General features: G+C 46.3%; 1 protein-coding gene across 1 annotated transcript; it reads right to left on the bottom strand.

Moving 5' to 3' along the window:
• Positions 1–516: 516 nt before the first annotated feature.
• Positions 517–14,691, bottom strand: LOC116988794 (RNA-binding protein Musashi homolog 2-like). The gene is made up of 7 exons (XM_033045710.1): positions 14,430–14,691; positions 14,070–14,110; positions 13,588–13,669; positions 13,058–13,142; positions 8,396–8,437; positions 8,311–8,313; positions 517–570 (listed from the first exon to the last, which is right to left on the bottom strand). Exons 1-7 carry the CDS (start codon positions 14,489–14,491, stop codon positions 532–534), a joined length of 354 nt encoding a protein of 117 aa, XP_032901601.1. The 5' UTR covers positions 14,492–14,691; the 3' UTR covers positions 517–531.
• Positions 14,692–16,574: the final 1,883 nt, after the last annotated feature.

Below are 16,574 nucleotides of genomic sequence, written 5' to 3'. Positions count from 1 at the left end.
CAGAGACATCCTCCACCTGTCAGAGTAATGCCCTCCCATTATCCATCTAACAAAAGGCACACAAAATAATCCAGGATTTGTGTTTCGATGCAATCTAGGGCCCAGTGATGTGGGCACAGTGCAGATTCAAAGGGGAAAAGTGACATTGTTTGACCACAACCACAAATTTGAATGTTTGGTGAAAAAAAGGGGCAGCACAGTGGCACAGCGATAGAGTTGCTGCCTTACAGCGCCGGAGACCCAGGTTCGACACCGATTTTAGGTGCTGTCCGTACGGAGTTTTTACATTCTCCCCGTGACTGCGAGGGTTTTCTCAGAGATCTTCGGTTTCCTCCCACACTCCAAAGACGCATAGGTTTGTAGGTTAATTGACTTGGTATAAATGTAAATTGTCCCTAGTGTGTGTAGGATAGTGTTGATGTGCGGGGATCGCTGGTCGGTGCGGACTCGGTGGGCGGAAGGGCCTGTTTCCGCGCTGTATCTCTAAACTCAACTATTTTGAGGTCCAAGCCAAAGATGTCCCAATTTCTTTTAACTATACTGCAATTCCAACCTCAAAGTTCGAGTGACCTTCAGCTAACCAAGAAACTCAGACATCAGTGTTCGATCCCGACCTCGGATGCTGCCCGTGTGGAGTTTGCACTTCTCCCTGTGACCGCGTGGGCTTCCTCTGGGTGCTCCGGTTTCCTCCCACATCCCTTTGAACAGCACGCAAAACAAAGCCTTTCACTATACCTCGGTACATGTGACAATAATAAACCTAAACCTTTCATCGGTGGCCAAAAATTGTTCAAACATTTGGACTTACGCCCACTATTTTAAGATGGCATGATAAATGCATTGATAATTTTGTCAAAATGATTCAAGTTCTCAAAACATTGTATTTTGGCTTGGCAGCTTATTAATCACAAAATTAAAGCAGTAAATAAAAATCAAATTAAGAAATTGAAAACCAAATTAAAGAATGATTCCCCTCACGGCTCAATTTTAATCCTTTGTGGCTGCAGATGGAAGTTGGGAACCTGCGACCTATGATAAACACAACATATACAGTTTAACATACAGCTAAACACTGACCCTCAACAGAGAAAGACATCTTCAACAGCTGTTGGCAAATAGGCATGTCACTGGCACTATTGGCAACTTGGCAGATGTGTCTGGCAATGATAATACCTTGGCCACTGGTGACCTGGCATGCCCTCTTGCATATAGTGCCATGGAACAGGGACATACAATGACAAGCTTCCCCAGATGCAACCTCACTTCCTCATGCTGAGGGCTCGCAGATGTGAAGTGGAGGGGCCCGCTTTGGGAAAGGCAATCTCATTAAAGCAATTAATGTTTCAAAGAGATACTGCCTTACAGCGCCAGAGACCCAGGTTCGATCCTGCCTTCCGGTGGTGTCTGTTTGTACGTTCTCCCCGTGACCTGCGTGGGTTTTCTTAGTGATCTTCAGTTTCCTCCCTCACTCCAAAGACGTATTGGTTTGTAGGTTTGTAGATTAATTGGTTTGGTATAAATGTAAAATTGTCCCTAATGTGTGTAGGGTAGTCAGCGCTGACATGGTGGGCCGAAGGGCCTGTTTCCACAATGTATCTCTCAACTAAACTAAATCAATTCTTAGGACTGCTTTGTGCTGCCCATTTAACTAGACTTCATGAACCGAATGGCAACCCATAATGGAACTGCTCTCGGACAAACTAACCCGCTCCCCACATAACCGATGAAAGTGCAGCAATGCATGGCGATTCTTCCACATTGCCACTGACCTGCCATCAGATCAGTTCCGTTCACAGCAATTGCAAGAGATGTGCCATTTTGGTGAGCACACTTTCATATACGAGAGGTGAAAAAACTACAATAGCCAACTCCTTCATCAAAATGAACACTTTCCCCATAATGCAGAGAGGATAGATGCAAGGCCCGTATGATTATAGCTATTTTTAATGCACGGGGTCACAGCTCTAATGAACAATGCTTTAGACTTTAGACATACAGCGCGGAAACAGGCCCTTCGGCCCGAGCCCGCGCCAACAAGCGATCACCACGTACAGTATACTACACTAGGGGAAATTTACAATTTTATCAAAGCCAATTAACCTACTATCCTGTATGTCTTTGGAGTGTGGGAGAAAAGCAGAGCACCCGGAGAAAACCCATGCAGTCACAGGGAGAACATACAAAGTCCACACGGACAGCACCCGTAGTCAGGATCGAATCAGTGTCTCTGTCACAGTAAGGCAACAGCTCAAGCGCTGCGCCACCGTGGCAAGCTAATATTGTCCAGTGATGGTGATTAGGGGAGGGTTGATAGAAGCACAGTGCCTCTACCAACCATCAACAGGACACTCACGGGAGGCTGACACAGACATCACTGACGTAGTGAGAGCTCTATAGGGGATAAAACAAAACAAGATCCTACCTCAGAAGCACCCAATGCATCAAACTCAGAATGTCAATAACACCAAAATAATTGACCATAGGGAAAAGCCAAAAAGGTTTAGTGAACCATCCTAATGTAATACAAACAAGTCACTTAGCCATTTTTAGCATATCACTCGGCAAAGGTAACAGGAACAACTTAAGTCAATACTCTTTGATTTAGTGCCAATAATACTCCCAAGGTTTATTGACTTCAAATTACACTTACAATTTCCACTTCCAGGTGACAGACCTGCAAGTATCCAGGTCCTAGTGCGACTCAACCAAATAAATTATCCACAAACTTCTTATAAGGGTGCACTCAGTAACTGTATCACTAATCGTAAACCACAAAATGTTAAGTTCTTGAGTTCTAGATACCATAAGTCCAGAGATTGTCTAGGTTTCTGGAAATTCAAGAAACCCATGATTATGATTATGGAATATAGAATTATAGATTCTCAATCTCGAGAATCTAGATTCCTCTGAATCCAGAAATCCCAGATTCCTCAGAATCCAGAAATCCCAGATTCCACAGAATCTAGAAATCCTAGATTCTCAACAGAGCCAGGTGTGAAGAGGGACAATGGTTTGCCTAATGGCTGACGTGTAGGAGGAGATGGCTGAAATGGGCCTTTGTGGCCAGCTGCAGCTAGGACTGTAAAATGGCGCCTCTTGCATATGGACTCTGTGGGTAGCTCTGTGCACACTGCACTAACTGGGGCGATTGTGCTTATGTACAGGGATAGCCTTGCGGATGTGTACGTAAAAAATGCATTTCTCTGTACCTGGTACACTTGACAATAAAGAAACCATTGACATCCAACAAAGTCTTCCCAACAACATCTGTATGGAGGTCAACACTTTAACATACGACTTCCAGACCTGAGCAGCTCCACGAGGGATTGCACCTGGGAAGATGTATTGCCTCCACGGACTAGCTTTAAAAGGAGATGATTAATGTTTATTTTCGCGTTGGCGCTATTCTCATCTGTTACGTGGTCATAAAAATCAGCTAACATTTGCACAAACGGCAAGTTGACGCAAACTCATTCGTCAGCACCCCAAGGACAGTGCAAGAACAAAAGTTGATCCCCACTCCCCCCCCCCCCCCCTAGTCTTGCGTCACTCAAACGTCAGGACAACTAAGGGAAGGGGACACTCAAGCCAATAGCCCCCTACCCATGAATCACAAGTGCTTTGCACAGAACTTACTGCATTCATTAACCCCCCCTTCTCCAAGCCTTTGTTGTGCGGAATAAGCCAAGTGCAATAATGAACGAGTTAAACCCAGTAGGGAGCAGGGGATTCAGAGAAGGCTGTACAGGCGTACCACTGGGGCTATCCATCAAGGCAAACGAAGACACGGAGCTCTGCGTGCAGGTAGCACGACTAGGTAAACCACTGCTCCTAAATCATCCTCCTCTCTGCAAGCAAAATGGGTCAGGAGCAGCGCTGTCCTGATTGTGAGTCTTTGAAAACAGAAGAAAAATTGAAACATGAGAATGCAGGAGAGTGATAAACACACACAATTAAAAAGCCTCACTTTGTTTCCACCCTCCCCCCTTCACCCGAAATCAAAGCGCACATCTACAAAACCAAATCTAGTTACCTCATTACTGTCGCTCAACATTAGGTTTGCCCCTCCCCCCCCCCCCCCTCCTCCCTCTCTCGGCCTGTGACTCTAGTTCTGTCTCTCCACTCCAAGCCAGAGCTCCATTGTAAGCCCTGCACTAAATAGCTGTGGGAAATTAAGCCGGATCCGGTGCGAAACAAAAAGCTTTACAACCTCACCTTACCAACCCCCCCCTCCCCCATCTACTCCCCAACTCCTTGCACCTCTCACTATCAAGTGCTGCACTGCTTCTTCCACTTTTTTTTTATTGCGCAAAGTTGATTTATGCAACCCAGGTCACCTCTGCTTATTTTAAAAGGTTTTCTCGACAACCTTTTAAAATACACATAAATGCATGCATATAAAATGCAGAGACTTCAAAGCAAATCTAAATTGGATGCAGTTGCAGAAGGCGGAGGTCTCGGAAGAAGCTGAGTTGGAGAGAAGCTGAGTTTGGTTCCTGATGTGTAGGTAGGACTTAAAAGCAGCCGTAATTGTCAGGGAAATTTCAGCTTGCAGGTCACACATCAAGGAAGCTCCAAGGGAGCGGGGCCTGATTTAGGCAGGGCTGGCAACGGTCACAGCTTTGAGGGTTCTCTCAAGAATAGCACAATGGCAGCAGACACACATAATCAAAGGCCGGTTTGACTTAAGAATCCACACATCCCCTCCACCCCCACCCCACAAAACAAAACTATACAAAAGCTCACAATGTGCAAGTTTACTCTCAGGTGCTAGTAGAGGTGAAAGCCAAAAAATGTTTTCGCAAAAGACAACTGCTTTCTCTATTTTAATTTTTTTTTAATTTTTTTAAATTTTTATAATTGCCATTGTTCACCTTAACTATTGTTGGCAGAGCCCTAAGCATTATCCCCGCTGAGGGTCGCTTCCTGAAGCGCTCTGCAGAAGAGGCAAACCCCACTGGGTAGAAAGAACTGAAGTGAGAGACAAAATACATCCACACAGAACAGAGCAAACCTGAGACGCAAGGGAGAAAAAACCTGGGAAGTCTATTCTTGGATTCGAGAGCTCCCAGCAGTCTTTGAATCAAAAACAAAAGTCTAACTTGACAGCATTGGTCTCCAGTGTTGGCCTCCACTTAATTCTTTGTGATGCAAGTCATACCTAACGCAAAAAAAGAAAAAATGTTGACTGATTTTCTTAACCAAGAGCACAGTCAGTGCCATTTCAAGGGAGTGCGGTCCCTTGGAATGGGCACTGTCCTCAGAAAAGGCGGGAACGGTTCTGCTCGGCCCAATGTGTCAGGCAAGAATCCTATGTCCTGCGGCAGAGTGTCTGTGGGGTCCCACTGTGCGAGCGTGCGTGCGCGCTCAAATGGTAGCAGCCTGATCAAAGCAATTCATGCACAAAATGCGTTGAGAGGTTCCCCCTCCCCCACCTCACAACCCCCTGGGAGATGTGCAGTGTTCTGGCCCAGCAGCAGCACAACAGAACTCTGTGCCATTGCCTGGTCGAGACGCCGGCCCATCCTCGACTGATGCAGTGAGGGCAATCACAGGGCATCGCTCACCAATGGTGTACGGCGGCAGGGTCGGGGGAGGCAACGTAACAGCAACACCCCTTGAAGTCCGAGGAAAAGGGTCTCGACCCGAAACATCACCTAATCCTTTTCTCCAGAGATGTTGCCAGACCCGCTGAGTTACTCCAGCTTTTTGTGCCCGACTTCGCTTTAAACCAGCATCTGCAGTTCTTTCCTACACACCCCTTGTTCTTTCCTGCACTGCCTTATCTTACACTAAATGCCAACACCCTTCATCCTGTATCCGTACACTTGTGGATGGCATGTGTAGGAAGGAACTGCAGATACTGGGTTACAGTGAAGATAGATACAAAAAGCAGCGGTTCAGGCATAGATACAAAACTCAGCGTTTCAGACAGCATCACTGGAGAAAAGGAATAGGTGACGTTTCGGGTTAAGTCTCTTCCTCAGACAGGGGAGAGGGAAACTAGAGGTATGATAAGGTTCAGAACAAATCAAAGCTGGCACCAATGACCAAGGAAAGTATGGCGTGTTTGTAATAATGTACATTCTTTCCTCTGACTTGATCGCACGCAACAAAAAGCTTTACACTGTACCTCGGTACACGTGACAATTAAGTAACTAACTAATAAGCAAAACCAATGTCCTCTTTGGTGAAACCCTCCACCAATGTATTTATAATGCCTGGAGCTACCATGTACCCGTGGCCACTCGCTTTGCTTGACCTTCCATTGTCCACTGTTCACACGACGTTCCCGCCATGATAAATCCCAAGGGTCAAAGCATAAAGCTAGTTTACAGAACTGTAGAAAGAAAAAGTAGCTGAACTGGAAACATTAAAGGGGCAGGCAAATAATCCTCCCCTGATGGTTTGCGAAGGCACTTCACTTAACCATTGCTGCATCCGCCCATTCATCAGTGCAAAGCCAAGTACAGGTTTATATACAGTTCATGCTACACAGCCCCATTGTATTACACATTGTGCTCAGCTCAGTGTGCATAACACAGCATCACAGATCAAACAGTTCTCACATTAACATCATTTCAGTGCTATTCACACAAGGGCTATTGAACGAGTTTTTTCCCCCCATTACCATCGCATGATGTTCACTGGAGGTTACTGGTGTGTAAAAGTCCCATTAACTAAAAATGTGATTTCCAGGAATTTGTTTGAAGGGTTGGGGGGGGGGGTGCCCCCTCATTAGAGACTGGTTAGCGAGCAAATTGCACGCTCAAAAATTGTTCAGTCCTAATAAATTGTAGAGTGGCCCCCGATGGATTCCCGTTTTAGTTTAGTTCAGAGATAAGATATCAAAATACACCCTTCAGCCCACCGAGTTCTACGTTATCCCACTTTCTCATCCACTCCCTACACACACAGGCCAATTAGCCTGCAAACCGGCACATCTTTGGGATCTGGGAGAAGACACCCTGAGGAACAGGGGTAAATTGTGCAAACTCCACACACAAGGTCAGGATCGAACCCAGGTCTCTGGCGCTGAGAGGCAGCAGCGAACTGCTGCGCCAGTTTGGTTTATGATTATCACGTGTGCCGAGGTACAGCGAAACACTTTAACGGTGTGCCGCCCCTGTGGTGACAATGCTGCTGCTTATTAAAATTGATAATTTGTAAATGTATTGCACTGCGACACCCCACACTGGGTGGCATGGACACACAGATGTTATCCCTCCCATGTCCCGATCAAGATAGCAATGCTGCACACACCCAAGTCACTGTCACTTTGCAATAGGTTTGCATGTCACAATATGGTAAGCAGGTTCAGTTTAGTTTAGAGATACAGCGCGGACACACGCCCTTCAACCCACCGATCAGCGATCCCTGCACATTAACACTATCCCACACACACTGGGGACAATTTACAAGGATACCAAGCAAATCAACCTACAAACTTGTACGTCTTTGGCGTGTGGGGGGAAACCGGAATACCGGAGAAAACCCGGGGCGTACAAACTCCGTACAGACAGCACCCGTAGTCAGGATCGAACCCGGGTCTGTCGCTGCAAGACAGCTCCTCTACCTCTGCGCCACCGTGTTGCCCCTGGTGTACAGTGCAGAAATGCAGACCCTGCCTCTTTTCAACAGAATAGCCAGAAGGAGGCAGTTTTTTTAAACTAATTTATTTAATGAAACACAGTATAAAGGCTTCCTTGTCTGAGCACCCCAATTATTTCCAGGTTACCAAAGACACTGATAGTTAATGCAACCAGGCTCCAAGAACACTTGCATAATTCTTCCCTGACCCATACACATCCTGTCAGCCAAGAGCCATAGCAACATTAAGCAACTCCACATGTTGACCCTCTCCATCCAAAGGTCAAAGGGAACTGGGAGGTTCAGGCCCCATATCGCTATCTCCATTCTCACAGGACGGCCGTGCCTCAGTAGACAACGCACATCTTGTTAGTAAAGTCGCCGCGCCATCTTCCGCCAACCTCTCCTTACTAATTGAACCCAAATACCTAGCATTAATCCATCTGCCGTAATCGAATTTCAGCAAGATCAGAAGAAGTTCAGCCCCAACTTCTCAAAGAAAAGTAGTGGTATAATAAATCACAACAGTAAATAAACGCCCTCATTCAGCTTGTTAATGGTTGAGCAAGCCACAGGACTGCAAATCAGAAGGATAAAATAAAACACAAACACAGTATCTCACAACCTCAAACAGAGTGGGCACAATCTTTAAATAATTAATTACCAACTCAAAACCAATGCTTTGCTCACTCCACCAACGCCAATAAAACACTGTCAAACCATCTAAATAAAACACGTCACGTGTACGCCCTAGGAGAGGGACTGAACTGGGAAGGAAAATGAAAGCAATGAACCTCCCACCTACCTTGGGTTGTGTTCTTCGAGGAAATGCAACCTTTGGGTCAATCTGTAGAAGCAAATCAGAGAACGGTCAGGAAATCATCAGGTACATCCCGCCTCAGGTCACTTCAGACCAACACGGGGATTCTCAGGCAATAAACACAGAGCAGACTTTTGAGGCCAGGCACAACCTTCACAGAGGACTAGTCTCCGTTTACTTCCTATATCGCTTTCCCTTTTAAAGACTGTGAAAGGGGTTTACGGATCATTTAAGACTCGATACTATTTAGAGGCTCTCACTCTCCTTCGCCAGTTGCAACTCAATGGCAAACTGCTGATCAAAGGATTGCAAACTTTCTCTTCCCCTTTGGGTTACGCGTTCTGAACTTTACGAGCTGTTTAAGCCCTACTTAAATCATTGCTTGTGGAATCAAGGTGGACGAGGTTATTACTGTGTGAGAAAGCAGCGCTCACTAATAACTGACTCACGGTCTGTTTGATGTGTCTGGCTTTGAAGGCCTCGTTCCTCTTGGCCACATGCTGGTTGCAAACCCCACCAGCACGCTCCTAAAACCAGGCTCGTTTCCAATGCCGCGCCTCTTGCAGTCTGCTCTTGTACCTCACACATGTGGTCTGCTCCCAGTTAATCCATCCAAATTGGGGATAAACATCCCCAGACAAACACCCCTCTGGGAGGTGGAACCCGCGGACTTAGCTCTCTCTCTCTCTCTCTCTCATCCCCTATTCGCACACGTAACTACGTTTTAACTGCAGAGAGGATGTACAAGGATGCTGCCACTACTCAAGGGTCCGAGCTACAGGGAGATGTTGGGCAGGCTAGTATTTTATTCCTTGGAGCGCAGGAGGCTGAGTGGGGATCTAATAGAGGTGTATAAAGTCATGAGAGGAATAGATCAGCATGGACACAAATACTCCCAGGCTATTCATCCATGGAAAGGCTGTGTCCAAGCCAGACTCATTTGGCAACCACATAGATTCACTTCCAGGTTAATTGTCATCTTTAAAATTGCCCCTCGTGGGTAGGGAGTGGATGTGAAAGTGGGATAACACAGAATTAGTGTAAACGGGTGATAAGACACAAAAAGCTGGAGTAACTCAGCGGGGTAGGCAGCATCTCTGGAGAGAAAGAATGGGTGACGTTTCATAGAAACATAGAAAATAGTTGTGGAGTTGTACATGTTGTATATTAAGTAGTTCTTCATAGAAACATAGAAAATAGGTGCAGGAGTAGGCCATTCGGCCCTTCGAGCCTGCACCGCCATTCAATATGATCATGGCTGATCATCCAACTCAGTATCCTGTACCTGCCTTCTCTCCATACCGCATGATTCCTTTAGCCACAAGGGCCACATCTAACTCACTCTTAAATATGGACAATGAACTGGCCTCAACTACCTTCTGTGGCAGAGAATTCCAGAGATTCACCACTCTGTGTGAAAAATGGTTTCCTCATCTCGGTCCTAAAAGATTTCCCCCTTATCCGTAAACTGTGACCCCTTGTTCTGGAACTGTGACCCCTTGTTCTGGGTGGAGACCCTTCTATACGGGTGATCGATGGTCGGCATTTCCCATAGGGTGGTGGGTTGGGGACAAAGGGTTTGTGTCATACACCATAGCAACAGGCCCTGTAGCCCACCACACCCACGCAATCTTTTTGCCCATCCCAGATGCCTGTGTGAGCTTCGTATCCTCTGTGCCATGCCTATTTAAATACCTGTCTATATGTCTCAAACAGGGATTGCATTTCACTCCACCATCTCTTCTGGCGATGAGTATCAACCCCTCTCTTTCTGTTAAAAAAAACCCCATCCCTTCAAATTCCCCTTCCTTTCTGCCAAGAAATACGCCCCCTTGTTTCTGACGCCTCTACCGTGGGGAAAAAAGATTGACTATCAATCCTACTTTTGCTTCTTGGAATTTTATACACCTCCATCGGGTCACTTCTCAGCCTTCTTCACCGCAGGGTAAATAAAACAAGCTTAGTCAATCAAATCTCTCCCTGCAACTTACATCCTCCAATCCAGAAAACATCATAGTGAATCTAGACACAAAACGCTGGAGTAACTCAGCAGGACAGGCAGCATATTGGGATAGAAGGAATGGGTGACATGTCAGGTCGAGACACTCCTTCCGACTGAGAATCAGGGGAGAGGGAGACACAGAGATAAGAAAGGGTATGGTTTGAAAACGAGATATCAAAGGAGATGAGGCTCAAGGAAAGTGTAGAACAAATCATTGTTCCTTAGGAGAAGGTGACAACAGAGCATACAGAGCTAATATTTAATGAGGGGACAGTCAAATGGTCGGAGAACTAGGTAAGGGGGTGGATGGAGGGAGAGGGAAAGCAAGAGTTGCGTGAAGTTAGAGAAATCAATATTCATACCGCTGGAGTGTAAGCTGCCCTAGCAAAATGTGAGGAGCTGTTCCTCCAATTTGCGCTGGGCTGCACTCTGACAATGGAGGAGGCCCAGGAGAGAAGAGTGAATCTCCTCTGCATTCTCTCTAACGTGACTACATCCTTCCCATAGAGCGGGGACCAGAAGTGCACAAGGTACTGAAGGTTTGGTCTAACCAGTGCTCGGTAAAGTTGCAATATAACAGCACAGATTTTATAAACTCTGCCCTCTGCCCCAGCATGCCATGCGGCTTCGTCACCACCTCATCTGCGCTGCCATCTATGTTTGTGAACCCCGTGGTCTCCCTGTTCATCATCTAGAGATGGACATGTAGACTTAATGAGGTGTACATCCATTTTTGGATCCAATGATTAAAATTTTTTTATGGCTCTTCAAAGATGAAAATAAAAGCCAAAAAATATTATTTTGTCCACAGCTTGTTCTGGCATCACTCTGTACCTCCTCTGGTGAAAACATCGCTGTTCAGGTGCAAGCTTCCACCCCCAGCAGACACTGAACCACTTTCCCTGCCCCCGATCAGATGCACAGGGACAGGTTCAAACACCCCAGCGCAAGTGTGTGGATCTCCACTAAAGCAAAGTTTTACACCCTCCGTCTATCAACCACCTTACACTACACTCTGTTGCACAATTCACCTGAAAGCATCAACTACCATCACCCATCATCTGTAACGCCAGGGTAGTAACACGAAAGATAAATCACCACAAAAGCAGAAATGTTTTCGGCCAATATTACTTCCTCAATGGACACCACTACTTCTAATACAGTGCACCACAGACATCAAAATAACTGGATCACTCGTAAGCACCCAAAACAGAAAACACTTGCAGCAAAGAATACACAATCCTCACAGAGGCACTCTAATCAGTGCAGCCAGGAAGTAAACAAACTGAGAAGGCAAACTGATGTTTCAGACTTTACAAGATATCAAGGGGGAAAAAAATATGTATATATATATATATATATATAAACACACACACACACACTCTGTGCACCTTCTAGTGTTTAAAATAGGTTAGTACCACAGCTGTTTTAATACAGAAGTGACGGTTCAGTGAAAACTAAGTGCCAAACTTCAACTCCGTCCCTACGTTAATTCTTGCCCATGCAACGTTTTCAACATTAAGGCATCAATAATCTCCTTTGTGCAGTCTGATACCTCATGTGGTTCAAGGGCACCTAATCCAGTCTACCAAACAGAATTTAAAAGAGTGGGAATTTTAATTATATCACCCACTGTCAGCGGAAGTTGCCTGAGAAACTAATTTCGCACCCAGAAGAATTTTTCATTTCGCAGAGGAGCAAAAGAACGGAAAAATGTGCTAAAATTCTCAACTAGAGCTGGATTATCTACTCATGACTAACCTTCCGTGTCGTTCTATTTATTTTAAAACTACAAAAATTAGCACTGTCTAAATCATTACTTTGCAAACGTATAAAAACGAGCTAATTTTTAAGACTACGATTAGTTAGTTAGATCTAACTACATGGAAATAATATTTAAGACCAGCTAGTCTTCTAGAAGGCACTAAGACAGGAAAACAAAACTATTTCTGTAGATTGTCATTACCTAAATAAAGCTTTAATGCAACTGTAAACAACAGCTCTCCTTGCGAGGTGAATACCCCAACAGATCGGTTTCCTGCCCTGAATCTTAAAACAAAGTCGAAAGGGTATAGAAGACTACAAAACAAATGCTAAGACACCAGAACAAAGAATGATCAACAAGAAAGCTCAGTCAAGCGATTTACAGTCAAGCTCAGCTTGTGTGTCAGTAAACTTTAGGCTTCAAGTTGGAGCATTGTTTTTCTCTCAAAAGGGAGTGGAATTTATTTTTATTTTTTTTAATGCAAAGCCAACCCCTTCATCGTCTGCCATTTGTGTGGCATCTTGATCGTACCGCTTTGAAAAGCGATTAGATTTTAACTGCAAGAATTCCATTTAACAGACAATTTAATCGACCACTAGGTGGTTTGATTGTCAATTTGTATAACTGACATGAAATTGACAGTTAAGATGTTCCGATAGGATAGCCAGGACATTACACATATTTTCTTTCTTAAAAAGGGGGCAATGCGAACACAAGTTGTAGCAATCAATGTAAATTGTAAGCATTTGGCCCTAACACTGTGAGATGTTTTTTTGATTCTAATAACAAAAGACACATCAGGCATAATTGACCTTAAGAGAGGTGTGGAAAAAAACATTTCATTATAATTTCACACTGACACAGAAACACACAAACATACCGTCTTTGAATCTAGTTCGTGATGGGGCTGAGCTAATACTTTATCTACACTTGCAGAATCGGCAAACGTAACGAAACCGAAGCCTCTGAAATGACACAAAGAAACAAAAACACGATGAGTATTCAAACGTACAACAGGAAGAGGGGGGTAAAAAAAGCAAGTGTCAAAATATCGCTTCGATTGAACGAGGACTCGAAGCGTGGAAAAGCGGGAGAGAGCGAGAGAGAGAGAGAGAGAGAGAGAGAGAGAGAGAGAGAGAGAGAGAGAGAGAGAGAGAGAGAGAGAGAGAAAACGGGCTACAAATGTAGCGAAAAAAATGCAAAGCAGATATACACAAAGTATCACCTCCAAACATCGACAATGTCAAAAAATAATATCGTTGCTCAAAGACTACGTTGGAGACACTGCCACAATTATAAGCGGACGCACTTTTGTCTTCGAGGTGAAATCAATATCAAACTTATTTTTAAATTATGAATTCTTTCTCCCCAAAAACAACAAAAAAAATAAAGTAATATTCGTGATCTTACCTGGATCGCTTCGTGGTCGGGTCTCGCATTACCATACACTCTCTGATCTCGCCAAATTTGCTGAAATAGTCCCTAAGGCTGTCTGTAAAAATATAATTTCGAAAAGAAAGGAAGAGAGGGCCAACAAATTACAGAGGGGAGAGGGGAAAAAGCCGGTTACTATGTTACCACTGGGAGATTTCAGATGCACTTAAGAGACAATAATTGGACGTAGGGGTCGCCTGGAGGACCAAAGCAACTCCATAATGTTACCATTACAATCAAAGACAGCCGCAATCAAAAACAACCTTGTAAAACTGGAAGTAAAAGAGCGATCGCTCAAAATCTCACAACACCTCCTCCTCCTCCCATTCCTTCATCACCCACCCCACCTCTTCTCCCCCACCCCCCACCCCAACTCCCCTCCCCTCTTTTGCAAGGTTATCTATCTATTAAAAGCGCTGGAAATACACAGAGAAATACTTTTGCCCGGGCTCTCTTACCTGGTGAGGTCTGCCAGCTTAGGCCGCCGATGAACATTTTACTGGGGGGAAACACAACAGAAGTGAGCACAGATGTCAGATCGGCCATTTTGACGTGTAACTTAGAGCTAAAAAGGAAGAGAGAGGGAGGGAGGAAAGGTAGGAGGAAGGAGGGAGGGAGGAGAGAGAGGGAGGGAAGGAGAAAGAGGGAGAGGGAGAGGTGGGAGGGAGAGGCCTGGCCCTCTAGAGTGTAGTTTCACAAAAATAAAACTAGGTGCAGGGGGAGAGAGTGAGTCTCCAGAGAGAGAGACAGACAGAGAGAGAGGGGGGGAAGGACAAGACAGAAACAGCACCAAAAATAAAAGTCAGGTCAGAACATACCCTGGGTCATGTTGTGAGTCGGTGGGACTGCCAGAGGTGGCTTGACTGCCGTCTGCCTCCATTATCTAGCAACTAATCAAGACACACACACATAGAACCACGCACAGAGCCCCCCGGAAAAATGAAGAGATCAGCGCCGCTCCGAGAGAGTGGAGAGGCAGGCGAGAGGGAGCCCGTCACACGTGGGATCAGCTCGGTCCGGTCGGGTCCGGGCTCCGCCGCCGCTGCCGCTGCCTCAGCCCCCAACATGGGCGGGCCCTAGGCCCCGGGCCCCTCCCCGCCCCTCCTCCCCGTGTCCAACCCCCCCTCTAGAGCCCGCCTCCCCGCACCGCCCATTGGTCCGCTGCACCGCTGCCTCCACTGACTATTGGCCCGTCCGCCTGTCGATCAGTGCCACCTCCTGCCCGCCCCCAGGGCCCGCCTTCTCCCACCGCCCATTGGTCGCGTCCAGCACCGCCCCACTTGGCCATTGGTCTGCTCCCCCGTCAATCACAGCCACATCCCTTCCCCCTCAGTCCGCCCCTCCCCCGGACCGCCCATTGGCCACTCAACGAGCCGCTTCCACTCACCATTGGCCGATGAGCACGTCCATCATAGCCAGGCCCACACCCCCCTCCCCCAGAGCCCGTCTCCGCGCATTGCCCATTGGTCGCCCGCACTGCCGACGCCACTCACCATTGGCTGATGGGCACGTCAATCACAGTCTCCCATCCCCCCGCCCGCCGCCAGGGCCCACCTTCCCGGCCCGCTCATTGGCCGCCTTCCGCATCGCCTCCATTGCCCATTGGTTCTCCCTTCCTTCAATCATATCCATCCCCCGCCCGCCCCTGGGGCCCGCCTCTCGCGCCCGCTCATTGGCCGCCTCCAGTGCGGCCGCCCCATCACCATTGGCTTGTGCTCCCGTCAATCACGCACCCGATATAGCCCCGCCTGCCGGTTTCGTCATACCCAGGGACTACAAACACGCGCACGCGCACTGCGCATCCCCTCCACCCCGTGCGTCAGAGGGCGGCCGCTTGATCGACCCGTTGTCATGGAAAGCGGCCACGATGCAAATGGCGTCATTGCACAACAACACTCCGGCAAGAGAGCGAGCGAGCGAGCGAGAGAAAAAAATACTTTTTGCAAAAATAAAAATAAATGCAAAATTAGTTTTTTATCCCTCGTCCCCCCCCTAATTTATTTCTGCTGCTCGGTGCAAATTAGTCTCATCTCTCTGAAGCGCCGGAGAAGTGCGATTGACTCAGAGAAAGGGAAAAAAAACAACCCAAACTCATTAGAAGTGCTTTATAAGAAAACAAATCCACCGTGAAAGATCGGCTGCACATCTGGATTTGCAGCCCCCGAGCTAGGGAAAAATGAATTGTTGCATGTGGGTGCTTAATGCAATTAACCTTTCCATGCAACCTCCCTGTTAAAAGACTTTAATGACACTGTTTCACAGATTCTTCGGTCCCCCCACGGTCTTGTTTCCCCCTCCGACCCGTTTTAATCTTGTTTCCTTTACTCGAGGAAGAACATAGAACAAACCATTGACTATTTAACCCACATATTAAGAAAATACCCAGTTGGAAGCCCAGGGTTAAATCCTGGAATGTCTCTGTGCACAGGTTTGTAACCGCAGATGTTGCCTCGTTGAATTAATCCTGTGTTTTAAGATTGAGCGGCGGCTTGGCAAAATGACTTTCCCTCCCCCCCGATTGCGAGAGCGAAGGATTATTTACATGAATGCATACGGAAAAATGTATTAATTGTATAATATTCAGATTGTATGAGAGGTTGTATGAGAGGATGTTCAAGATGTACGGATTCCACAATATTGTAGGAGTCAGCCGAAACAAACCAAGCGAAGGAACAAGAGATGTTGTTTTAAGCAGTGCATTTGGGGAGCGGCTGTTTGTAAACTGTGAATACAGTGGTCGATTCATGACATTTCCCTTGCAATACAGAATGCTGCATCTTCCCACTCCAAATCGCCCCTCATTCATTCTCTGAGATGCTGCCTGGCCCGCTGAGTTACTCCAGCTTTTTGTGTCTATTCTCACTCATTCTCATTTCGTTTCCTTTATTTCCCCCAGTGTTTTTCAGTTTCAATCAGGTCAAAATGTCCAGGTTCATGTGAACGTATGCGTACTGTTTTTCCTA

This window comes from Amblyraja radiata, chromosome 28 (genome assembly GCF_010909765.2).
Source record: "Amblyraja radiata isolate CabotCenter1 chromosome 28, sAmbRad1.1.pri, whole genome shotgun sequence".
NCBI lineage: Eukaryota > Metazoa > Chordata > Chondrichthyes > Rajiformes > Rajidae > Amblyraja > Amblyraja radiata.
The sequence above is the reverse complement of the archived record's forward strand: the minus strand, read 5'-3'. Positions and strand labels throughout refer to the sequence as shown.

What these genes read in the sequence shown, in the direction of transcription:
- LOC116988794 (XM_033045710.1), bottom strand. Translation starts at nt 14,491, where the DNA reads ATGGAGGCAGACGGCAGTCAAGCCACCTCTGGCAGTCCCACCGACTCA. An exon ending in CCGACCACGAAGCGATCCAG is followed by an intron (nt 13,143 to 13,587) that starts GTAAGATCACGA and finishes GTGTCATTTCAG; the next exon opens with AGGCTTCGGTTTCGTTACGT. An exon ending in ACGAACTAGATTCAAAGACG is followed by an intron (nt 8,438 to 13,057) that starts GTATGTTTGTGT and finishes TTGCTTCTACAG; the next exon opens with ATTGACCCAAAGGTTGCATT.